The following is a 25,683-nucleotide window of genomic DNA, read 5'->3' as shown; positions in this document are numbered from 1 at the left end:
GAATTCCTGTCTAGAGTGGGTAGTCAAAGCTAAGGCTTATTCGTTTGCAATGAACTCTTACATCTAAATACTTCTTAAACTATAATAATTACATTTAGAGATGTATTGAAGTTGATAAATTTTTATTGGTGCTGAAATCTAAATATAAAGAATATTGTTTTAAAATTTGAGTGCTGAATGTTGTTCTACAATCTGGATACTTTTAGAGGTGTATTGGTGTTGGTAATCCGTGCATCTCACGGATCTCATATAGTAATTGTAGAAAATACACGGTATACCTGATTATCTACCTCAAACCTGAGGTACATTTAAGTAATTTACCCATTTTTTTTCTTATTATATTTTCAAAGTTACCAAGATTCTAAGAAGTATATTACCAGAAGATATCCAAAGCATAATTCTCAATTTGAAATATCAAATATGCTATCATGTTTGAATAACCTTTCAATATGAATGGGTTTCAATTCTCTTCACATGGATGACACATAACAGTAGTACAGTTCAAGGCGGCTCTTAATAATCAGAACGCTTTCATTTTGGCGTTGCTCTAGATAGAATAAACAGAAGGCACCTTACAGCTTTCAAATCACGTACCTTTATTCTTGTACTCCCACAAAAGCATCTTGCCTCAGTCTATAAATACTTCATTCAACCATATCCCTATAGCTTTCCAGTTCCACATAATTTGGACTGATATTCCGGTAGCCATCTTCAGTTCAGCTCAACCAAGAGCGACTTTGGACAGAAACCCATCTGGTGGTAAGGCGTTTGGAAGCTTTTCTTTGACATCATCATCCCTTTACGTGCTTACACGCTTCTCTGTCTTTCTTCTTCCTCCTTTTAATTTATTTGGTATTCTAGCTGAATTAACTAAACTTTCCTCAGCTTTTGAGAAAAGCCACCATGTCATCGCTGTCAAAAGACATCGTTCGTGAAGTTCTCACGTACGATAACTACGACGAGTGGCAAGTTTTGGTGAAGAACTATTTGGTGGGGCAAAGCCTCTGGAGCGTTGTGGATGAAACAGAATGTCAACCGCCTACTGGCGATCCAAGTTACGCAGCCTGGAAAGAAAAGAATAGTAAAGCTCTGCATGCGATTCAGATTTCATGTGGAGCCGTTATGTTTTCCCATGTCAAGACTTCGGCTTCAGCCAGTGATGCATGGAAAGCTTTGGCTAATGAGTGCAGGTCAGCATGGGGCAGGAGGAGAAAAATTACAGAGACCCTTTGTTCTCACTCTCAGAAGATGAAGGAAGGTAAGTAACAAATTACAAAAAAAAGAAAAAAAGAAAAAAATCCTGGCCAGTTCAATGTGAAGCTGGGTTTTTCAAAGCATCACTTTCTGATGAAGCTGCGACAATGGTCACCGCATTTTCAATGGTAACCACCAGCAAAAGATGGACACAATCCCATTTTGTCTTAAAATGATTTGCCTACTTCAGGGGTGCTCACGGTTCGGTTAGGTTTTTTTTTGAAATCGAACCGGGGTTACCAGTTTAAACCGGTAATCAAAATTGAATCGAAACCGATCGATTAACTGATTAATCATTGATTCGGTTCGTTGGTTTTTTATTATTTGCAATATATATTATAAAAAATATATAAATATAATAAAATACTAGAAATATATATAAAATATTATATTTTAAATAATAAATAATATATTATATATACTGTATATTTATTAATTTATAATGTATAAAAAATATATAATATATAATATAGACATACAATATACATAAAATATATATAAATATATGTATACCGATTGGTTCGGTTAACCGCCGGTTTTCTATTTTGGTTAACCAAAACCGAACCAGTACCTTCGATTTTTTTTTAAATACTGAACCGAACATTCGGTTTCGGTCTATTCGGATTTTCGGTTTTTCTTGCTCACCCCTATTGCCTAGTGTGTCCATATTTAATTTTAGGGTAAATTGCTGAAACCTCTCTTAAGCTTTTGGCTGTTGCTGAAACCACCCTTGGAAGTTTGGTAAGTGCAATCACCTCCACTGAACTTTCTGAACCGGTTGCAAGTAGTTAGAATCTTCTAATAAGAGGTACGAAAATGTCTAAAATACCCATGCAGTTGCTTTTGACCAAAGTGTTTATTTTCCAAAATTTTCTTCATATCAATCACTAAACAAGCCTCTCCAATCTATTTTTCAAAATTTCACTTCATAGTAATTGCTTGAAGGTAAAACTATAACTTTAAACTCTTTTATTTTTGTTGTTGTTCATAAAGTTTGTATTGTTTTTCTGTAGAAATCAGCTTATCAGAATCAATACCAATCAATTATATAGGTATTTTGGATATTTGTGTGCCTCTTATTAGAAGATTTTAACAAAAAAAATCTACTTGCAACTGTCTGAAAGTTTAGGAGAGATGATTGCAATTATAAAACTTCATGCTCAGTTTGCAAGAAGTACAAATATAAATATATACAATATAAATACATAGAAAATAATACAAAATACAAGGTTTTACACTCTACATATTTGTATTTATATTCGTTCTAAGCTGAAAGTTTCAGCAATGGTCAAAAACTTCGATGTCTCAGAAATTTACCCTTAATTTTATTCGGTGGTTCCAAGGAAATGTTGCAACTCTGATTGCTATATCACATTTGTTTTGTGACCCTACTTTGGTGCAGTGACTTGTGACCCCAATAAGCACAGATAGGTAGCTCTTTGTTTTGAGTTCATATCTGCTGTGACCGTGGTTACATGCGACCCCAGTGGAAAGCCAACAAACCAGCATTTGAAAAGGCAATAACAAAACATTACCTTGACTGATTTTTTTTTACTTTTAAAACACTGGTGGGTCAGTGGCAGCCGATTTTTTCTCGTTTGTTTTTCGATCAAAAGACCAGAATGATCTGTTTTTTATTTGATCACTAAACATCAATGACATGTTTCGGGGTGCAACTTGGGTGGGCTCAATCTGAGCCCAAACCAATCTAGCCCACAATTTTACAGGGGCTGGGTTGGATTTTCTGTCATTGAGCTGGATCTGGGCCCAAAAAGTTTAGTTTCTTTTTTGTTTTAATTTTTTGAGCTGAGCTTGAGTCTATCCCTTACTTAGCCCGAGTCTAGTCCAGTTATATATGTAAAGGAAAATCTATGATACAGGAAAGACATGGTACTAAAAGAGCTTTGACCAATCAAAGCACCCCATGAATTTTAATGAATACCATCCAATTGGTCATCTCTTTTAGGATGGTGGTTGATTGGTTGTAAGTTTTTCTGGTATCATAGTTGAAGCCATATATATGCATATAGACACATTGCATACTTTTTTCTTAATAAAACATACATATATGCATACACGCATACATATATACATCACTTAATTATATCAACTTTTTAGTCAGGATTGATTGACCAACCCAAGCCCAACCCAATTGCTTCAAATTTCAGTATGGGTTGGGCCCTAGTTAGACAGTTCGGGCTTGATCTCGAGCTTGGTCTGGGGTCAGGCATTAGGACCAAATTTTAGGGTTGGGCCTGGGTTGAATTTAAACCTGGCCGAGCCTGCCCCACTTGTACCCTATTATATTAGTGATTTAATCCACTACAAAATTGAAATTAGCAAATCCCATTTGAATCTATCCATTCTATAGCGCACCATGTTTGTCTTAGATCCAAAAACCTGTTCCTTAAGCCTAAACCGTCTCAGTCACAGATACAGTCTTGTATCTTTCACCAATTTTGTATGAACTGGTATGATGAAACTTGGGTGTTGAAGGTTTGCATATTCTGAAAGACTCAAGACCGATACAATTGGCTTCAATTCTGTCTTTTATTTAAATATGGATGGAACTTGGAAGAGATTGATGAGTATATCATTTGCAGTGCTAGGTGATGATGGTGGCGAAGGCTTGAGTAAATACCGAATCTTGTATGATGCTGCATTAAATGGTGACTGGAAAATGGCTAAATGGTTTATTGACAAGCACTCAGAAGCATTGACCGCAGGTCTTGATAAATGGTCGAACACTGCTCTTCACATTGCAGCACTGTATGGGAACACACAGTTTGTGATAGAGTTGGTGAAGATCACACCACCAGAAAGCTTGGCAAGACAGAACTGTGTTGCTTCTACTGCTTTACACCTTGTTGCTGAAGGAGGGACCAAAAGGATGGCAGAGGTAATGCTAGAAAGGAACCAAAGTTTGTTCCATATCCGTGACAGTAATGGAATGACCCCACTCCTTTCAGCTGCAGTATTTTCTAGAAAGGATGTACTATCGTACCTCTACAGCCGCGCCACAGATGCTGATCTAAATTCAAATTTAGAAGACTCTGTGGCAGTTCTTATTCACCTGATTAATGCTGAATGCTATGGTAAGTTGCCTCTAATTCAGCATTATTATTACATCATTAAAACTGACTTCGTCATAATCTCTGCTTTGATCAGTGGGTGGAAATGAAATGATTTCCACTGTCACCCACTTCTGCTGAGTTAAGGTGACTAGCTGCTGCTATATCGACTCCCTTTCTCACTGGGAATTTTGAAATCCACCCAAAAAGCATATTTGGATTCTAAAAAGTTAAATTTCACTATTTTCTAAATTATGGTATGTTAACAATATTGGACCCAAGTAGTGGAATTTTAAAGCTTGTCAAATTCTCCCTTCTTCCCCAAAGGCCCAAACTCCATCGCCACCTTGCTCCCATTCTCTAGGGAAAAGGAAACCCACCTTGTAAGCTGACCTGACCTTCTATTTCTACTCAGCTGTCTCGATGGAAATAGAAGAAGCTCTAGTCCCTTCAATCACATTGATGTAGAGCATCCCCTTTGCAATTGCCAGAAAATCCTTTTGAGCTGAATTATTACCCAAACTAATCTAATTATAAAGCTTAGTGGTTGGAATTCTTATTCATAGCAGACCCAGATCCATTGGTCTATTTTGTGTTTGCAATTTTAGGCATGGCTTTGGATCTTTTGCATCGCTGCCCAAACGCAGCCAGTACTCCTTATGAAAATGATGAGACAGCATTGGATTTTTTGGCAAGAAAGCCTTATGCATTCAAAAGCAGAAGACGGCTTGGATTTTGGCATAGGAAGCTCTATTCATGTCAGTATTCCCTTCCCAATCTTATTTTGCACATGTTTGTTACTTATTTGCCTGTTTCATGTTTCTCTGAGCATTAAAACTCCTTTAATTTAGTGCTTTAGGCTGCATTTAGAAGAGGTACAAATACAAATGTGTAGAGCGCAAAACCTTAAGATTTTGTATGTATTTGTAGTTCTCCAATGTATTTGGATGGAATACAGATACAAGGTTTAAAAATATGGTTTACAAGGCTTTGCACTGAACATATTTGCATTTGCACTCTTCCCAAACTGAGGCTTAAGTTCACGCAATGGCTTTATACAGAAAAGTTGCATTAATAATCAGTACCACCCAATATGTTTGACAGGGGTCCATGTTGAATTTCCTGATACCCATAGCCACACAGCAAAGAAATATTACAAGGATGAGGAGGATCATGTGAAGGAAGAACAAGTTTCCAATGGTTTCCCTCAAAGATCCAGTACACATCAACGTGAGTTATATTACATGGTGCATAAATACAGTGTGTGTGTGTATAGTACTATGTGTTTCTCGTGCTCTTCTGTGTAGTACCTGCATTGAATTAATTGACAGCTCCATATTCATCCGATTTCATTTGCAGTGCTTTGCTACAGTAATAAACTATTTTGGGATGTTCTTCAACAAATAGGTAAAAAATATGCTTGTTTATTTACTATTTTATTTAAATCTTGATTCTTAATCCCATTGGCCTGGGTTTGCTCTTGGTTTGCTACATATATCTGTTGTTTTTGTTCTTTGTCTGAGAAGAACAAAATCTATTGTTCTTAGCTTGTTAATTAGCTGACAAGAGTACTTAACTATACTCCGACTTGTTTTTAACTGCAGTGCCAAGTATTAAGGAGGTCCGCAGAAGAAAGCTGATGCATTTGCAAGCTCGTGAACTTGTCAAGCAACTCTTTAAGAAAGTTACAATGATGATAAAAAACGAACTTAAAGTTGAACAGTTACTTGGACCACCACTAACTGTAGCTGCAGAGTTTGGAATTGTTGAATTTGTAGAAATAGCTCTTAAATATTATCCTCGTTTGATTGAGTACCCAGATGCAAATCTCCGTTGTATAATGCAAGTGGCTGTGCTGAACAGACAAGAAAAGGTTTTCAAAATGTTAAACAAAAAGGGTTGACAGATAACACTGAGAACATTTGATAGAGATATCTATATGAACAACATTTTGCATTTGGCTGCAAAGCTAGCACCACCTCTTCAACTCCATAGCGTCTCTGGTGCAGCTCTTCAATTGCAGAGAGAACTCCAATGGTTTAAGGTGAACTGTTCGATGATTCTCTTAACTTTTTCTCTTTATTTTTTTCTTTCTTTCTTGTTAGAAATTTATATCTTCTATAATAAATCCAGGCAATAGAGATGTTGGCACCTCCAAAATACAAGGAACGCAAAAACTCACAAGGCCTGACACCCCAACTCTTATTTTCTGAGGAGCATAAGGATTTGATTGCCAAAGGAGAAAGCTGGATGAAGGAAACAGCAGCATCGTGCACAGTTGCAGCTGCTCTCATTATCACAATGATGTTTGCTGCAGCATTTACAGTACCGGGAGGCATCAGAAGTGACACAGGGACACCCATTTTCGAGCATTCTCATTCTTTCTTGGTTTTCGTGATATCGGATGCATTTGCTCTCTTCTCTGCTTCAACCTCAATGCTGATGTTCTTGTCCATCCTCACCTCACGCTATGCCGAGATCGATTTCCTCGAATCCTTGCCTCGAAAATTGATAATTGGACTCGCAATGCTCTTCTTATCTATAGCGTCAATGATGGCAACTTTCAGTTCAACCATGTTTATCATGCTTAGAAATAGACAGGGACCGATTTCCATTATCCTGGCTTCACTTGGTGTAGTCCCAGCAACACTGTTTGATTTTCTACAGTTCCCCCTCTTTGTTGACATAATGTCATACACATATGGTTCTGGAATATTCCATTAGTAGAAGTAAACTCATCTCCTCTTCACTTATTTGCATGAGGTTTACTTATATATATAGACAGAGAGATCAAATAATGTAATATATTAAGTTACTAATTAGTGGAACTGTGGAAGTATGTCTATTAAGATTGTGTTTGGTTGCAGTGTAATTTTATTTGTACTAGTACAAATGGAAGTGCAAATGAAAAAAAATGAAAATTTTTCGTTTAATTTTGTTTTGTGTTTTATTTTATTCCGTTTCATGATTTAATTTATTTCATTTGTACGGTAATCAAAAAAAATAAGTTAAAAATTAAAACAAAAATAGGTCAGAATTTACACTCAAATCATTTGTGCCCTTATATATTTGCATCAATGCAAATTTTGCATTGCAACCAAACACACCCTGATGATCATCAAAAAGTATAAATCATTAACAGAGTTATTATCTGAGAAATTTTTGTAAAGAGTCCTTAATGATGAGTCAGAAGCTGTATTTATATGTATACCAGGGAGGTCGCATGCGATACATAGGAAAAAGATGCGAGGCCTTTAAAATCTGTTGTTCCATGACCAGGTTCCATGACCAGGGCTACACAACCTGCACGGTAATCCTCCCAACCCGCTGAATCCGCGCAACCCACCCAGTATTTAATCTGTCCAAACTGCTCATTTACTCGACGGGGGTTGCATAATTAACCCGTCACTCCATTACGATATTACTATTAATTTCTTAGTTTTTTTTATTTTCTTCATTTGAATTAAATAATTTATAATTAATGCATTATTTTCTATTAATTATTGACTAAATTTAATTTTGTCTTGAATTAACACACTTCATCCAACATAAATTCAAATCAATTTGACCCAAGTCCGAACCAATTCAACCTGGTCTGACCCAATCCAACATATACCGATCCGGGTTGACCCGAATCCAAAATAAACCTTGGATGGGATGGCCTAGTACCGCTTGCTTTGCCCGGTTTGGGTCATCCGGTCCAACCATTATTCATGCAACCAGCTCAACCCGTCACAATCTGATGCGGGTCGACCCAAATCCAGAACGGGTTGGACCAAGTGGGGTCTGAACCCTGAACCACTCCACTTGTTTTGCCCGGGTTGGATTGTCCAGTTTGGTTCATATCCATACAACTCGATCCGAATCTAGCCCGGTCCGATTTACTTCTTTTGACCCGCTTCGGGCCAATCGGTTCGGTCCCAAACCCGTGCACAAACCTGATATGAGCTGACCCAAGTCAATCCACCATTGACTGAACCGGTACGGTCTGGTCCGACCAAACTGAACCGGTCTTGTCGATGTCTGGTCCGACTGGATTGAACCAGTTCAAGCGAGGTCTAGTCCGACCGGACTGATCCGGATCTAAACGGTTCAACCACTCTTGAACTTGATGTACCTCAAAGACAATCCAATTAGATAGTTCAAGTTGGTCTGGCCGGTTTGAACCTATGTGGTTCGTCAAATCCAAAACCTGAACATAGTTAAATGGCTTTGCTGCTTGTATAAAAATAACAAGCATGGAATGTGATTTGAACCTTTACCACTTATGTAAATAGCAAGTACTATAACCACTAAGTCATGACTAAATTATGGGTTGGATTGGGTTAAAGCGGGTTTGGGTTGAACCCAACCTATTTAATTTTATATAACTAGATCATTAACGGGTTGGAGGGTTAAATGGGTTGGGTTGAAACTCAACCCAAACCAAACCCAACCCAATCCACCCAATTGCCACCACTAGTCATCCCTCAAACCCATAACCCCCTGGCCCCCAAGCCCATAAATATAGTTTAATGAATGAATTATGGCCATATCCAATAATTATGGATATGGAGGGTTAAATTATTAAAACTTTTTAGTTATTTATTTGATTAGTTGGAAATTTTATAATTTAACTTACACTAGATTAAATTATCAAAATAAAAAAAAAATAGTAAGAAAATTAGAAAAATATTAAACATCATTGATATGAATAAAGTAATTTTCAAAATTTTATGTATTTATAAATAATTAATTACCGAAGAATAAATTGATATTTTAATTATTGTAATTAAAATAATTTTATGAAAAGAGTTATTGTAAATTACAGATAATAATAACACTAAATAATTTTATATAATAATAAAAAATAATAATATTGAAATACTGAAATTTTTCATTAATATGTTCATATAATAATATCAGTAATTATGAATATTTTCATTAAAATTAACTTTCACTTGATTAAATTACCAAAAGCATGAAAATTGGTTTATGGAAATCACTAAATTAAAATTTATTAACATTATAATTATAACTATTAACAGTATTTATTAATGAATAAATAACTAACACCAACCATTTGAAAAGTACTATCAACACCAACCATAACATTGTATACAGAGTTAAATATTTAAACTACCCTTGTGGTTTCTGAGAAATACTCAAAGCACCTCTTTGGTTTCTGAAATGACCTAAATACCCTTGTTGAGTGTTGTAACAGGACAAATACTATCTCTCCCTGTTAGTGGCGTGCACATTATGTTTGCATATAACATCGATTTCCTTGTTTATTATTTTGAAAACCCAAGTTTTACCTTTGGTGTTAACCATCTGTTGAAGTAGTTGTAACATGCACGTTAGAACTCAAGTAGATAGCAATCAGACCATACGTAGAAAGGAGAGTAGGGCCTTGGTGCACAAAAGGCGCAACAAGGACTTGGAGCTCTATACATGCATGTTTGGCCTTCCATAAGCCCTCTCCAATTTAAAGCAGGTGAGAACTCTTAAAGATACAACCATAAACTTGTATGCTGTCCTAGAAAAAACAAATAATGAAAGAGTATAAAATAGTCCATTTGCAACAAAGATATAATATCTCTCCTCAAGGTTTTAACATCTTTCTCTCTCTCTATTTATCTATCTATATCTCAGCCATCTATTACTAGATCCAAAGATATAATATCATATCTAGTTTTTATTAACAAGATGTATTTGAGTTTTTAAGAAATTATTGACATGAAGGGTATAGAAGATACTTTGGATTTTGATGAAGACTTTTGGACATCGTAGAGCAAAATGATTTTTTGGTTATATTTTTTGTTTGTTTTGGGACTATCCATTATGGATCTATGACTTAAAAGTGACAGTTCTATATATAAACACTTTAAGTATAATGAACTTGTACATAAAAAAAAGGGGTTATTTGGTCAAATTGTGCAATTAATCGATTAATTATCTTTTATTAAATATATATACACCATGCATTTGATTCAAAATTGCATGATGAAATTAATATTCATTGATGCAGGTTCATTTACCATTATACAATAAACAACATTTGTTATTAATTGTTGTCCATTTTTATCATTTTGGCTATCAAGTAGGGAATATGCTTTGAAATCTAGCAACACTAGTAAATGCTACTAAAGCCTCATTAGTGGCATTTATTAGTGCGACTATATTGAGTGAATATTTTGTGGCATTTAAAAGTGTTGTTTATAAAAAATAGATGTCACTACATATCACTTGGTTGGCTCTTATGGTGCCCTTGTGGCAACGCTTATAAATGTCACTATAAGAGTTTCTATTTAGTGGCACTAAGAACTGCCACTAAATGTAATAATAAACGCTGCTACTAAAATTAAGTATTGCGTTTGAGAATGCCACTAAAGGATGGACAAAACGCCACTAAATATAAGTTTTATTGGCATTTGTCTAAGTGCCACTAAAGAGCAGTTAACGCCATTAAAAATAAGTTTTATTGGCATCCATAGAAGTGCCACAAAAAAAATGATTAAACGCCACTAATACTTTCACCGACACAGGTGTCGGTGGCGCAATTTAGAAATGCCGGTAAAGCCTATAGTGGCACTTTTACGTACATTTAATGGCGTTTTCACGCCACTATATATCATTTTTCTTGTAGTGCATACGCCTTGTATTGTGGAAACAGCTCTGCCAAAGACTCTGAGATGTTGTCTAAGGCACCTGAACCCCAAGTAACTATAAAAGGGCTCTGAATCCACCCAAAAAAGGTATGTGCACTAGAGTATTTGAGCTCTCTCACACATTCTCATTAAGAATCTCATACTGACTTAAGCATCAAAGTGTTCCTCGGGTAAAAACTACCTAGGCACTCTTACTCTTCTCTCCTTATAGTTCCTTCTAGTTCGGACGTCAGCTCGACACTACCAAATCAGTACATTGTTCGAGCCTAGTCACAGGACACTAGGGAGCATGCAGATTGCACATCACCAATTGGCGTTGTCTGTGGGAAACATAGTGAAAAGCTAGTGTTCCATTCATTTATTCTTTCCAGAAAATCCATCAATGACATCCTCAAACAATCCTTTCGCTAACAACAATGTCATTGGCCAAATCCCCACTATCACCATAGGCCAAAACAATCAACAACAACCAGAAACTACCCAGAAACAACCAGCAAGTCCCTCCCCAGAACAACAACCTGAACCAGGTCAACCATGAAGACCTAGCTCGCCCTTGAATTCATAGCCAGGTTCAAGCTCCTGATAGAATCGACAACCAGGGCCACGTCGATAGTGCAAATAGAAATGATTGAGTTCCAGTGGAGAGCCGGGCCAAGGTTCCTACTGGAACCGAAGTCGCCAGTTTGAGTGAAGATACCAAGAAGAAACACAGGAAGTGCATGCACCATGTTGGACAAAAGATTCAGCTCACCCGCATGAGCAGTGAAGCGCAGCATGGAGAAAAGTGTTGCTACCAGCAGGTTGGCTTCCCCTTCCGGACCTCCCTATCTGAGCCGAGAAACATCGTTGGCCTCAGAGATCCTTAAGGCACCAAGACCAAAGAACTTTTGGGCCCCAACCCTGGAATCTTACAAGGGCAAGACAGACCCAGCAAAGCACGCCAACAGCTTCTAGGCACTCATGCTCCTCCATGGAGCCAATGACGCAAGCATGTGCATAGCGTTCCCAACAATGTTGAAAAAGGAGACTTGGCTCTGGTACTCTAGGCTCCCCCCCCCCCCCCAGTTCTATCAAGAAATAGGACCAGCTCTTCATCAACCAGATTACAACCAGTAAAAGATACTCCAAGTCGTAATCTGTCTGTTCAACATCATCCAAAAATCGAATGAAACCCTCAAAGAATACATTCAGAAGTTCAACATGGAGTGCCTGTAGATCCCCAACCTGGATCCCGTTGTACAACTTATTGCGGCCAATAAGGGGGTACAACATCATAAGCTAAAATGGGAACTTGAGTTACACCTACCAGCTACCATGGACACGTTTCTCGGTGTCGCTAGTCGATTCATCAAGGCAGAGGAAGCAGTGGGATTAGAGTCTAACCAAGTCAGGAAGAGAAAACAAACTAAAGATGAAGTGAGTATGAGCATAACCAAATGAAGGAGTAAGTCTCCAAAGAGAAGCAGGTCACCTAGAGGAAGTTGCAGCAGCTAGTCACGCTGAAAGAGCAAGTCGCTGGTTAGGGGGTCAAGCAGACGACCAACATCACCGCCAGTGTATGCCAGGACATTCACCCCATTGAACACTAAGATGAAGGAGATTTTGATGAAAATCCAATCAAATGACTATGTGAAATGGCCTCCCAAGATGAAGAGGGATCCCACCACTCAAAACACAAATAAGTACTACCATTTCCACAAAGACATAGGACATGATACTAAGCATTGTTGGAATTTAAAGAATGAGATCGAAGACCTCATCAAGAGGGGCTACCTGAGGTGCTTAATTAAAGAAGGACGACAACCTAGAGAAGGAACTAGTAGGGAAGCACCCCAGGCAAATAGGGAGCATGAGGCAGCTCCCCAAAACCAACAGCCACAAGAGAGGCAAGTCCGAGAGACCATAAATGTAATCACAGGAGGATCAATAGTAGCAGGTTGCACCACATCGGCAAGTAGAAATGCAGGAAGAGAATTGGAACAAGAGGACAATAATCCGACCAAACGACTTCGGAAAGAGGAGTTGATTTATTTCATTGATGATGATATGCGTGGGATCCAGTACCCACACGATGATGCCCTAGTCGTAAAACTGTTGATAAATGAGTTCAAAGTAAAAAGGATTCTAGTAAATTCCAATAGCTCAATAGATATCTTGTTTATAGAAAGCCTTCAAGAAAATAGAGCTCGACAAGGCCGACCTATAGCCCGCAGATATACCACTGGTAGGTTTCAACGGTGAGGTAGTTCACCTAGTTGAGGTGGGCTCGCCTCCCCACACGATACGCTTTGAACACGACTTTTTAGTGGTAGCTACCTCATCGCCATACAACACAATTTTGGGGCGACTAATCCTACATGCCTTGCAAGCTGTAGTCTCAACGTACCACCTCACACTAAAGTTCTCAACAGACATAGGCATAGGAGTGTTGTGAGGAGACCAGTTGGAGTTCAGGAAGTGCTATGTAGCATCTTTGAAAGCCAAGGGCAAGGTAGCCGCTGACATAGACCTAGAACCACCACCGAAACATACTAAAGAAAGAGCTCGCCTGACAGAAGAAACTATTGCAATCTCAGTCTATAGAATGGAGCCCGAAAATACACTCCAAATTAGAGCTTGCCTAGTGAAACCGTGCAATATGAACTAGTAAGTTTCTTACTAAATAACTTAGATGTTTTCTCCTGATCTGCGGTAGAGATGCCTAGCATAGACCCTAAATTAATAACTCATAAACTTAACATTGACCCTACAGTTAGACCCGTCCGGTAGAGGATGAGGAACCTCACCCCAGACATATTCCCTCAGCTCGTCCCGGCTAAGAGGGGTCTCTATTATCGGATCGGTTTGAGGGAAGGTGTGAAATTGGTGGGTGGTCTGGTGACCTGTTTGAATTAGGATTAGGTTGGCCTTGTTGGGCTGTTCTGGGATGGTGGGTTTAGGGTTAGAGGCGTGGCGACTAGGGTTAGGAATGGAGTTCGGGGCGTCGGGGATAGTAGCGGCAAGGGTTTGTTCGGCTTGAGCCGAACAGTTGAGCAAGATTTGGAGAGCGCTCTTTGTCTCTTCCTAGATCTCTTTGAGTTTCCTGAACCGCTCTTCGAAAAGCGCCTCAAACCCAATTGACCTTGTTTGACAAAATCTCAATATCCGCTTGGATGGGCATTTGCATTTTGGGTTGGTTCTCTGCTCTGAGGTTGGTGTTCTCCTGAGTGTTGCTCTGTTCCTTAGGGATAATGGTGAGGTTGATTCTTCTTAAAGCCATTCTTTGTGATCAAAGAAGAACCAGAGATTCTATTGTAGATAGGGTAAGGCTAGGTTGAGGAGTGGTCTCTTTGAAAGACAGAGGAAGGCCCCGTGAGGATGGAAGAGCAAGGTTCTCTAGATTAAAGTTGCATGATAGGAGAGTTAGGGAATACTCGAGAGTATTGGATGGTAAATGCTTAAGATCAAATGAGTTCTAATGTGAGGATGATCTCTATTTATAGAGAAGGTCCCGAGATCCTAAAAGGTAGGAGATGAGGATATTCGCTTCGTATTAGGGAAGGGAATATTTGATTCACTATCAGTTATTGGATGCGCTACTATGGTATCACCATGTTTCTCATGAGGATCTTCTCAAGGATTTGCTTTCCTTATCCTTGAGATCCCTCATTACTCACGTGTGCTACTACCTTTTTTCGCATCATAACTAATCCTATGTGGCAATGGTGATGTCACCGTTCGACGGTCGGTACTTCATCAATTCCACGTGGCGGTCTGCAAAGTCCTTTCCTGTCATGAGTTCACGTGTGTCCGGGCACACATGGGCCTTGCCGTGGGCTCAACCTCCTATCCTTTCTAACCCATCATCCAGAGCGGGCTCGCAGGTTGTGAGTTCATCGCACATCATAGCTGGCATGGCATCATCACACACTCAAGTGTGCTTGGGTCTCTTGGATGGGTCTTTCTGAGGTTTATTTAGGTTCGGGCATTGACTGGACTTGGTGGACTACGGGCTTGTCGTAGTTTTTCTTAATGTGTTGCGGGTTCATCATAAAGGTGGCAGTGTACCGCAAGTTCATCGCAGCGTGGAGGTTGAATGCAAGCTGCTTGTAAGTACTTCTGTGGTGTTACTCTTGGTGTTTGAGTGTTCTTTAAGGGTCTGAGTGAATTGTACATACCTACATTAGTATGAACCGTGACCAACAATAAAAGCTTAGGTCCTAGTAGACTTTATTGCTGAGTGTACCTTCAACTCGCCACTCCCTGAAGTGACAAAGCTGGAAGTAGAAGCTTCGTCCAATGCGGCACCATCTCCAGCTCACGAGATAGCAAGCTGGGATGAGGAACCTTGGATACTTCATGTGGATGGTTCGTTCAACCAGGGTGGAAGCAAATCTAGTTTAATACTCTATGGACCTAATGGAGTAAACCTGGAGTACACGCTCTAGTTTCATTTCCAAGCTTCTAACAATGAGGCTGAATATGAGGAATTGCTAACTGGCTTGGCACTAGCAAAGGAAGTGGGAGCTAAGCACTTGGTGGCCTGCAGCGATTCACAGCTTATGGTAAACCAGGTAAATGGGGACTACGAAGCAGGGGAATCCTCCATGGTGGCCTACTTGGCCAAAGTAAGAGAACTCCTCCCTATTTTTGACTCTTGGTATCTCCAACAAGTTTTGAGATCGGAAAATATAGAGGTTGATGCCCTTTTGAGACTTGTGAGCACAATTGACTCGACAAAACGAACCATCTACATAGAAGAGCTACCTCGTCCCTCGATAGAAAAGGGAGGGGAAGAGGTTGCCCATATAACTGATATAGAGTCAAGTTGGACTGACCCAATCTACAACTACCTGAGATACGGAACACTACCAATAGAAAGGAACGTAATTTAGTGAATAGAACAACAGTTAGCTCGCTAAGTGATAGTAGGCAAGCTGCTCTACAAGAGGTCTTTCACATTGCCCTACCTACGATGCCTGCGATGAGCAGAAGCTGACCAAATCCTACACGAAATCCATGAAGGCCTCTATGGAGGACACATGGGGGGCAAAGCTCTTTCTTAGAAGACTCTATGACAAGGGTATTACTAGCCCATCGTGAAAGTTGATGCAACTAAGCTAGTCTAGTGATGTGACAAACTACCAACTTAAGATATTTAAACAGCCCATGGCCGTTTGCACAGTGGGGGATCGATTTGTTGGGCCCCTTCCCACTGGCCAAAGGACAGAAGGAATTCCTTGTGGTTGTGTAGAAGCCGAGCCTCTGGTCACAATAACAACTTGCAACGTCTAGAACTTCTTTCGGCGAAGCATTGTCTATAGGTTTGGTTTGCCTAAAGTATTGATTTTAGATAATGGGAAGTAGTTCGATGATATCAAGTTCCAAAATTGGTGTGCACGGATGGGGATAAGGCAAAACTTCACTTCAGTGGTGCACCGACAAGCTAATGGACAAGCTGAAGTTACCAATAGGACCATTCTGCATAGCCTCAAAGCTCGGCTTTCCTGAGCTAAGGGGTTGTGGGTGGATGAGCTGCCCAACATGCTGTGGGCCAACAAAACCATCATCAAGACAACAACAGGCGAGACTCCCTTCAACTTAACTTATGGGACTGAAGTAGTAATACCAACTGAAATGGAGATCTCGATGCTACGATCTGAAGTATACACTGAAGAATCAAATGAGGAAGACTTGCGAGCCAACCTCGACTTAGTAGAAGAAGCTAGAGACCTTGCCTAAATTCGGACTACAACGTACCAACAGCGTGTAGCTCGGTACTACAACGCTCGAGTCAGGAAACGCAACTTCAGGGTTGGCAACCTGGTACTTAGAAAGGTTATGGTACCCGAGCCTAGTGTGGGGAAGCTCAGTCCGAACTGGGAAAGCCCCTATAAAGTTTCTAAGACTATAGGTGGGAATGTGTACGAGTTGAAATAGTTGATGGGAAGGTAGTGCCTCGTGCTTGGAATGTGGACAATCTGCGTAGGTACTACCTCTAACGACAAAGTGCTTCAAGCTGCATCTAAGAACTTGCCAGAGTCAACTAACAGCTCGCCCCAGAGTCATGAGTAAATTAGCAACATTAAAAGAACATAGAAATATGACTTGCCACTAAGCCAAGCAAATCAACATGAAGGCAACAGGGGTACTACGAGAAAACTACTTTATTAACAGGGGGCCAAAACGGCCATACAAGAGAGCAGGCAAGTGGCCGCTAAAAAAAAGGAAGAAAAAAAGAAAGAGAGAAAGAAAAGAGTTCAATTGGTTCAGACAATACAGGGCACGCAGGCCCTGAAAATCTTACACCCAATGTTTTTGAACTGTTGTTCACCTGGATGGTCAGACCTTTTGACCCGAAAACCGTCCAAGCAACCGGTTCCGTTTCACCCATGAATCGTCTTTGGGTAAAAACTGTTGACTTTGTCACAAAACCGCTGACCCGAGCGGTCAAACCGTCGATTCATTTAACCTAGGCAGCGGTTCAAGGGAGAAACTCTAACTCTCTGGGTCTGAGATCTGACAAGAAGAAGAAGAAGAAGAAAAAGAAGTTGTAGAGATGAGAACTTGCATCCCAGATCTCAGATCTGTGATCTGCGCTAGTATTGTCGTCGCGGTCTCATTGTCATCGTTGCCATTTCGTCATCGCCATCACCGTCGCTGGTGAACATCAAATGATTCTCCTCCTCTTTCTTCTTCTTCCTTCTTTCCCTCTTTCTTTCCTTCCTTTTCTTTCTCCCCTTTTCCTTTTTTTTTCCTTTCTCCTTCCTTTCTTTCTTTCCTTCTTTTCTTCTTTCTCAGCCAACAAAAACTCTCTTCTCCACTTCTCTTTTCTCATATATAAGTATATATAACTACCTGCTAGTTTGCCCTAATGCAATCCACCCAAACCATTCGACCCAAACAATCAAACCGTTGACCTGGAAACTGGTAGCCAGAGCGGGTTCCGTTTCTAGGTCAATTTTTAAAACCTTTCTTATAGGAACACGAAGCCACTAGAACAGTAAGGGAAATCACCATCACCACCACCAAACCACCAGCCGAGCTGGAGACCAAGCTACTCGTCACCACCATTATCATCCAGAGCCTCCTCGTCACCTCCTCCTCTGGGGTCAAGGGATCTTCATCCACCTGCATGACGAGCTCACGTGGGACCTTCCATGCTGTAACAAAGCTAACATAGAGATCAGGATATAGGGGCTTTAGATAGCAATGACACAGCTTGAATCCCCTCTTCATCGAGAGAATACCGTCCATGGCCCTCTACTTCTCTATATGTGGAGGACTGCAAATAAGAAGCAACAGCTTGGTCCACCTCCTGAGCACACTGAATCACGCCTCACTCAGATCGTGCTGCAGACTCAGGTTCGCATTATAAAGGCGTTGGCGCTCCTGGCGCTCCCCCTCTAAATCAATCTTGAGCTTCTACACCTCGGTGTTAAGCAGACCAATATTAGCTTGCATATTGGCCCTCTCCTACCTAGAGTGAGCACGGTCTAGCAAGACCTGGCTGAGGGTGTTCGCCTGCGAAGACCAAGAACAAAGTGAGAAGTATCCCCCTGCCCAACCGAAGAGCTACGTGAGCATCGCTTGTTCGATCAATCACAAACATGTCATGAATGCTGGGGATAAGGGGGGGGGGGATGTCGGATACGTAAGGCCTAGCTTCTCGCTTCTCCTAAGCAACCTAGGTATCAAGCAGATGCTGCTCAGCGCACATCGGGTCCCCCTCCCTTTCTAGATTAATGATGGGAGAGGTCTCGGGTGAAGAAACCTTCCCCCTGGACAACCTATGCTCAGCTCGACATTTCTTATGAGAAGACCTCATTTCATCGTTAGTAGACATCATTGAAGACAAGCTCGCCATACCTACAAACAGAAACCAAATTATCAGCCAAGTAGAAAATGAACAGATATACGACTAAAACAAGCAATGCACAACCTAACGACTAACCCACCTATACGGCTTAGTCCTGCCTGTATAAGCATCGACTCGGCCAGAAGCTCCTCAATTCTAACTCGCTCCTAGACAGCAACCTACAGTTCGGCATCCCTGCACTCAACAACTTTCTAGCAACTACTGTACCAAGCTGTATCGACACCCCAACCACCGTCCTTCTCAAGGAAAAAGAACTTCTTCCAACCCCCGACTTTCTGAGCAATGAATCAATGAACATGCAGAGCCTTGAGTTGAAATCAATAATCGAGTTGCAGCTTTTTGTTATCCCCTTCATTCGTTTTCATTCAATTTTCAATGAACAACACGAATAGAGGAAGTGAGGAGCTAAGTCGGCGACGATGAGTCATGAGAAATTGATTAGTAGAAAATGAAAAGGCCAAAAGGGTTACGGGTTTTAGGTTTTAAAGCCCACCTAGAATTACTATTTTAGACATCTAAATTTTTTATATTACATATATATACATGTAAAATAATAAAATACTAATATATATATATCGGTTTGGGACAGCCAAAACTGATAATAATCGGGATACAAAAATAAAACTAGAACTAACCCATCGGAATGAATTATAGAACTAGAACCATTATAAACGGTTTGGATGGTTCAGGTCTGTTGGGTAGACCTAACCCATTGACAACCCTACTTCAGCCATGTCTAGGAGTGCTTATGTTAAAATAAGTGCTTATTCGAATAAACATTTATTTGCGCCCAACTTTTTCAAGTGCTTATTTTAAAAGGGTAAATCTCTTAAACTATCCCTACTGTTCACAAAATTAACAAATTGTACCCTTACTGTTTAGATATTGTCTTGCGGTACCCTTAAGTTTTCTAATAATTGTCTAAAACCTCCCTTGCCGTTAATTTCCCGTCACACTTCGTTCACATGTGACATCACGTGAGTGGTGATCATTTTAAAATTCCTACAATACACTTATTGTTCATCGCCGCCGTTGGAATCGATGATTTTCCAACTGGGTAAATGGTAATCATTTTAAAGTAATATGTGTAAGAGGGTTATCTTAGTTGGGTTGGTTTTCTGGTGAATTCTTAATATGCGAAGAGGTGAGGTGGAGAGGGAGAACGAAGAGGAGAAGGGGCGGAGGAAGAATCATCATTGCAAGTTGCAGGCTTGCAGCGGCAGCAGTGGTTTTGTCATTGAAAACACTGAAGAAATCACCAAAAAAAAGAGTTTTATGGGAATGTTTCCGAAGAAAAGTTTATTGAGAAAAGTTTCCAAATCAACGAGTCCATTGAGTAAGATTGGGAGCTAACGGGACCATATGCTCTGCTTTCCCAAAAAGAAACCAGATCTGCATCTACTACTTCTGCTCCACCAGTTCTGTTCAGATCCGCTCAGATCTACTACAATGACAATTGAACTCCATTACTATTGCTAGGAGACTTCATAACTTTTGGTGCTAGTAGTGAAATTCATTCCTCACAAAGATGATTCAGTTATTGTTCCTAGATCTTTTTGCCGAAGCCATCGTGGCATTTCTTCTGATGGTGAAGATCAAGCTGTTGAGAGAGCTGGAAATGAAGGGCCTCACCACCGCTCTCTACTACCGATACTTTTCGCCTAAGTCCTTCAAACAATCTCCAACTTACTACCGATCTTTCAATGAAGGTGCCAGTGCCGAAGGGGGTTGATGTAGACGACGGTGGTGGAGCTGAACCCGACTCCAATGATTCATACTGTTCATCGAAAAACACCTCCACCCTTGCTCTGACTCCTTTTCTCTGTAAGGGTTTACAAACCCTTTCTCCAACCGGTACCTCCACCCTTGCTCCAACCCTTTGTCTCTAAACCAAAAGGTAAGAAATTATAGAAATCGACACCTCCACCCTTGGCCATCCTTCACCTCCGATCATCTCTCTCTCTTTCTCTCTCTCTCTCTCTCTCCACCTATCCCTCTATCTTCTTCTTCCCCTTGTTGGTCTCTATAATTAGCTTGGAAACAGAGCACCACCACCAACATTGAACTTTGCTTCCACCGCTACCACATGAATCTCCCAAGCATCCTTCCAAAGATATTTGTGTTGGGTTCCCTGTTTTATTTCTTTGAGCTCTTACAACGGAAGTCTGATATTTCTTACTTCCGTTGCAACTATCTTTTGTGCCCACCAATTATGTCCTCTAGTTGCAGCTATCTTCTGTTTTCCTGCTCTTGCAACTGAGTCTTTAAGCCAGCAAGTGATTTCATCATATGCCCAACCCAATATTATGATACTCTCCAGTGGGAGAAAGAAAATTTACTTGCAAAGATAAATCAACGGATTACTGGTTGTATGTAGTAATAGGTCGGTCCTAACACAATTTGTCGAATTTCACTTGAATAATTGAGCATTTTGTTGCTTGTTTTGTTAGGTGTCTATAACAATTAGCATAACTTAAGTCGAAGTTTGGAGAAGAAACAGAGAGCAACGTCTCAATTAAAGAAGAGGTTATGGTGTCAGAATTCGATATCATAGCTATGATATGAAATAAGATCCCTACGGTTGCTGTGGTCGGAGGTTCCGAGGCAACTGAACCAAACCAAGAAAGTTATAACACCAGCAACACTAACAATGCAAGCTTCATGGGTTTTATTTTGAAATTTTGATAAATAGTGAATGACAAATTCGACATTTTGTTTCCTTCTATTAGCACTTAACGACGATGACAATTGTTATAAAACTTAAGGGTACCACAAGACAATATCTAAATAGTAAGGGTACAGTTTGTCAATTTCATGAATAATAGGGGTAGTTTAAGAGATTTAGGCCCTGTTTGATGATTAAGTACTTGTTAAAAGAAGTAGTTGTTTCTTAGAAGTACTTATTTCACAAGTACTTCTAAGAAGTACTTATTTTAACAACCATTTAAGGCAGTTTCATAACCCACTTTTCAAATCACTTATTACGGTGAGAATGTTTGGTAAGCTACTTTCCCCATAAGTTCTTATATTGACACAAATGACAATTTTATCCCTCACTTCACTCATACTGTCATACATATATACAATGCTTTTCACATTTATACTATACATTTCAACTAAAAGCCCATGTGGACCTACACATGAATCACCATGTGGACCCAATTAATAATAAAAATAATAATAATAATAATAGTAATAATAATAATAATAATAATAATAACTAATATTAACAAATAATCAATAATATTGATAAATAATAAACTATTATCAGAAAGTGCTTTTAATGTGCATATTTCACAAATTACTTCCAAAAAGCACTTTTAAGACGCAGTTTTCACAAAATACTTCTAGAAAGTGCTTTTAAGGCACAGTTTTCAGAAAATACTTTCAGAAAGTGCTTTTAAGGCATATTTTTCACAAAATACTTCCAGAAAGTACTTTTAAGGCACCGTTTTCACAAAATACTTCCATAAAGTGCTTTTAAGGCGCATTTTTCACAAAATACTTTCAGAAAGTATTTTTTAAGGCACAGTTTACACAAAATACTTCCAAAAAGTACTTTTAAGGCATAGTTTTCACAAAATACTTCTAAAAAGTCCTTTTCAAGCACAATTTTCACAAAATACTTTCAGAAAACACTTTATGATCCAACAATTGGAATTTATTAAGGAATTGACAGTTGGGAGTTGCTTGGAATTGCAAAGGAGGTGTTTGTGTTGGGGGGGGGCAAGGGGGTTGTTTGTCGATTGAGGGGTTTAACAGTTGGAAGTTGCTTGTGATCGAAGCACTTTTTTATCCAAGCAACTCCCAATCATCAATTCCTTAATAAATTCCAATTGTGCATAACATCATGCTATAACTCAACAAAAACTGATCCTTTTCTTTCTGCTTGCACAATCCCGAGACACAAGAGCACAACCATCTACATAGTGGAACACAATCCTCTTGCCCACTACATAATGGAGACAAGGTATCAACATCTATTTGACTAAATCTAATTGCGGTGTACCTATTTTGATAAGATCGGCTTTCCAAATCTGCTTACTTTTGAGGACCTATGTTATTATTGCATGTCCAATAACCTTTTCAAATTTTGTAGTTATTAGTGGTATAAGTTATAAAATCTACACCTTTAGTACATTTTAGTGATTTTAGGATCTAATGATCAAAATGTTTGCTTGAGGTCAAGAAGGTTTTTCCTTTTATACATAAAATTGATTTCATGTCCGCTATGATTGTCCAGGAACTATATGAATCGAGCAATAATGAATCCAAGGTGGATATAAAGCACCCATATTCAAAAAACAAGAAAACAATAAATACTTGTTGCCTCTTAACTTAAACTAGGCCTCAACACAGTGACGATGTGCAATGCCCAGTTCGCCTTTGCAACCGCAACCAAGCATCATAAGATTGGAAGGAACCTCTGATGGGCAATTTGAGACAGAACCCAAATGACAGATCCTACAAGCCTTCTCTCCATCCCAACTTTCACCACTGAATTCTCCACCACATTTAACATCAATGACGCATGTATGCTTCTCCAGTTCCAAAGACACCTTTGCAGGTGCTATCACACTTACAGTTTGAGGAGCTGGATCAGTCTAACTTGACGAAGAATTCTCAACGACCCCCTGTCGATCACGTATCTCTTTATCCATTACTTTCTCACTCACTTGAACATCTTCCAGCTACCTCACTATTCAGAAATCAAAACCTCCCCAGCTGCAATGTTCTTGTTCTTCCATGCGTCCGAATTGATAGCTAAACCCCTTAATCGACAAACAACCCCATAACTCTAACCACAAAACAAAATGCCGACGATAGAAAAGCAACTGAAAGACTCCAAAATCAAATACCCACATCCGTAACTCAAGCAAATCTATAGTTAATAGAAAAGAGAAAGAAGAGAGTAGTTACCTTTTTCTCCGGCATCACTGTCCTTATGCTTCAATATCTTCCTCAAATCTTTCTTTATAAAAGTGCTAAACATTTTTCGGCTACATAGCATTCCTCTCTCTCCCCGGATTGCTCTGACACTTTAGACCCAACAGTCTTCCGAAACAGAAGAAGAGGAAGTAGCAATTGAAAGGGATCAAAATAGCACTCAAAACTCAGAGAATGTGTTTCGAGACATAAGATCTGGGTGCCACACGTCACCAGCCACCTGCCAAACGACAAGTCCACCGGCCACTGTTCCTCACAGCTGATCGTCGCCCGTGGACCTACAACTAGTGTGCTGCTACCTAGGTTTGAGGTTTGAATGAATAGAGAAGGAGGTATAACCCTTGCAGGGGTATTTTAGGCACTATAAAAAATCATCAGGGACTAGTTCGTCCCATTTTTTGGAGTACTTTTTCAAGAAGTACTTAAAAAAATCCAACTTGAAGTCACTTTTTCAAAGAAGTACTTTAAAAAAAGTACTTCTTCCTCACTTTTTTACCAAACACCCATAAGTACTTAAAAACCACTTAATGTGTGGTCCCATGTCTTAAAAGAAGTACTTGCTTTTAAGTGTTCTCAAACACTGCCTTATCCTTTAAAAAACAAGCACTTGTTTCATTTTGGGTGTTTGGTAGTCTTTTTCTCCAATAAGAACTTAAATAAGCATTTGTAACTATTTTGTCCTTCATTTCTTTCAAATTTTACGAAATCATTTTTTATGGAAGTACTTTTATGAAAGCACTTTAGTAAAAACACCTTTATAAAAGCATTTTTATAAAGTATTTTTACAAAAACAATTTTGTAAAAGCACTTTTATGAAAGTACTTTATGAAAGCACTTTAATAAAAACACTTTTGCATAAGTACTTTTTATGAAAGTACTTTTATAAAGGCACTTTTATGAACATACTTTTATAAAAGCACTTTTGCGAAAGTATTTTTATAAAAAGCACTTTAGAGAAGTACTTTTAAGAAAGAACTTTTATGTAAGTACTTTTATAAAATTCTAGGGATAGTTTTATAAATGGTATTTTAAAATTCAACCCGGGATAATTTTGGAAGAAAAAAATTGAATAAGTGCTTATTGTATAAGCACTTAAGAAAAAAGCTGGAAATTTGGTCTTAAAAAATATGCCCTTATTTTTAAAATAAGCACTTATTTTGGGCTTATTTCTCAAACATCAACAAATGCTTAATAGTGTGGTTCCGACTCAAATAAACACTTATTTTGAATAAGCACTCCGAAACATGGCCTAAGTAGATTCATGTAAAATTGTAAACTATCCAAAAGAGCCCCATCAATTTACCATATTTTCATTTCATTGTGGTAAAGCTTTAGTTCTACATAACCTTGTTACAAGGGGGGAAGGTGCCAGCTAGCTTTAAAAAAGGAAGTGAGACAAAAAAAAAGAAAAACTAGTTATAGCAAGGAGAGATTTTGGGTTTGGAAGGACAGTCCCTATTGTGTATAGGGCTGCCAACGGATCTGTTCTACCCAGCCTAAATTGAACTGACTAAACTGATTATATTTTTGTGATCTTATCCTAATTAATAATCAGACCAATTCTGGTTCTTGTTTGTTTTGAACCGATTGTATTGAGAAAATAATGTGTAATGTTTTCTTAGCTTTTTTTGTAATTCTTATCATATTTATGTCTAAAAGAGTAAATTTGATAGATAAAAACATTTGATTTATTAACAAAGTTGTTGTTGTGTTCTCCCCTTCCCTTGTTGTGGTTTGAGTGTTGGTTGAGAAGGGGCCTACTCCAATGAAAATGGATAAAAACCAATATGAATATATTAATAAGCTTTTTTTTTTACTTTTTTGTTTTTGCCTTATTTTGATGGACAGGAATAGTTGTGAAAGGATATGGATAATCTTCCTACTTCACAATATGAATTTTGTC

The 25,683-nt window shown here is 39.0% G+C and overlaps 2 protein-coding genes across 2 annotated transcripts; both read left to right on the top strand.

Annotated features, from left to right (window-relative positions):
* Positions 1-662: 662 nt before the first annotated feature.
* LOC148852042 (uncharacterized) lies at positions 663-6,228 on the top strand. The gene is made up of 7 exons (XM_088943782.1): positions 663-759; positions 886-1,258; positions 3,858-4,349; positions 4,934-5,083; positions 5,430-5,555; positions 5,685-5,732; positions 5,930-6,228. The coding sequence occupies exons 2-7, from the start codon at positions 904-906 to the stop codon at positions 6,226-6,228; spliced, it is 1,470 nt and encodes a 489-aa protein (XP_088799908.1). The 5' UTR covers positions 663-759; positions 886-903.
* A 9-nt stretch (positions 6,229-6,237) lies between these two features.
* LOC148852041 (uncharacterized) lies at positions 6,238-7,222 on the top strand. Its single transcript, XM_088943783.1, has 2 exons — positions 6,238-6,369; positions 6,459-7,222. Exons 1-2 carry the CDS (start codon positions 6,265-6,267, stop codon positions 7,047-7,049), a joined length of 696 nt encoding a protein of 231 aa, XP_088799909.1. The 5' UTR covers positions 6,238-6,264; the 3' UTR covers positions 7,050-7,222.
* Positions 7,223-25,683: the final 18,461 nt, after the last annotated feature.

This window comes from Nelumbo lutea, chromosome 5 (assembly GCF_056320005.1).
Source record: "Nelumbo lutea isolate HS-2025 chromosome 5, American lotus-T2T, whole genome shotgun sequence".
NCBI lineage: Eukaryota > Viridiplantae > Streptophyta > Magnoliopsida > Proteales > Nelumbonaceae > Nelumbo > Nelumbo lutea.
This window is presented reverse-complemented; position numbering and strand designations above follow the sequence as displayed.

What these genes read in the sequence shown, in the direction of transcription:
- LOC148852041 (XM_088943783.1), top strand. Translation starts at nt 6,265, where the DNA reads ATGAACAACATTTTGCATTTGGCTGCAAAGCTAGCACCACCTCTTCAA. An exon ending in GAGAACTCCAATGGTTTAAG is followed by an intron (nt 6,370 to 6,458) that starts GTGAACTGTTCG and finishes TAATAAATCCAG; the next exon opens with GCAATAGAGATGTTGGCACC.
- LOC148852042 (XM_088943782.1), top strand. Translation starts at nt 904, where the DNA reads ATGTCATCGCTGTCAAAAGACATCGTTCGTGAAGTTCTCACGTACGAT. An exon ending in GATTAATGCTGAATGCTATG is followed by an intron (nt 4,350 to 4,933) that starts GTAAGTTGCCTC and finishes TTGCAATTTTAG; the next exon opens with GCATGGCTTTGGATCTTTTG. An exon ending in GGATGTTCTTCAACAAATAG is followed by an intron (nt 5,733 to 5,929) that starts GTAAAAAATATG and finishes TTTTAACTGCAG; the next exon opens with TGCCAAGTATTAAGGAGGTC.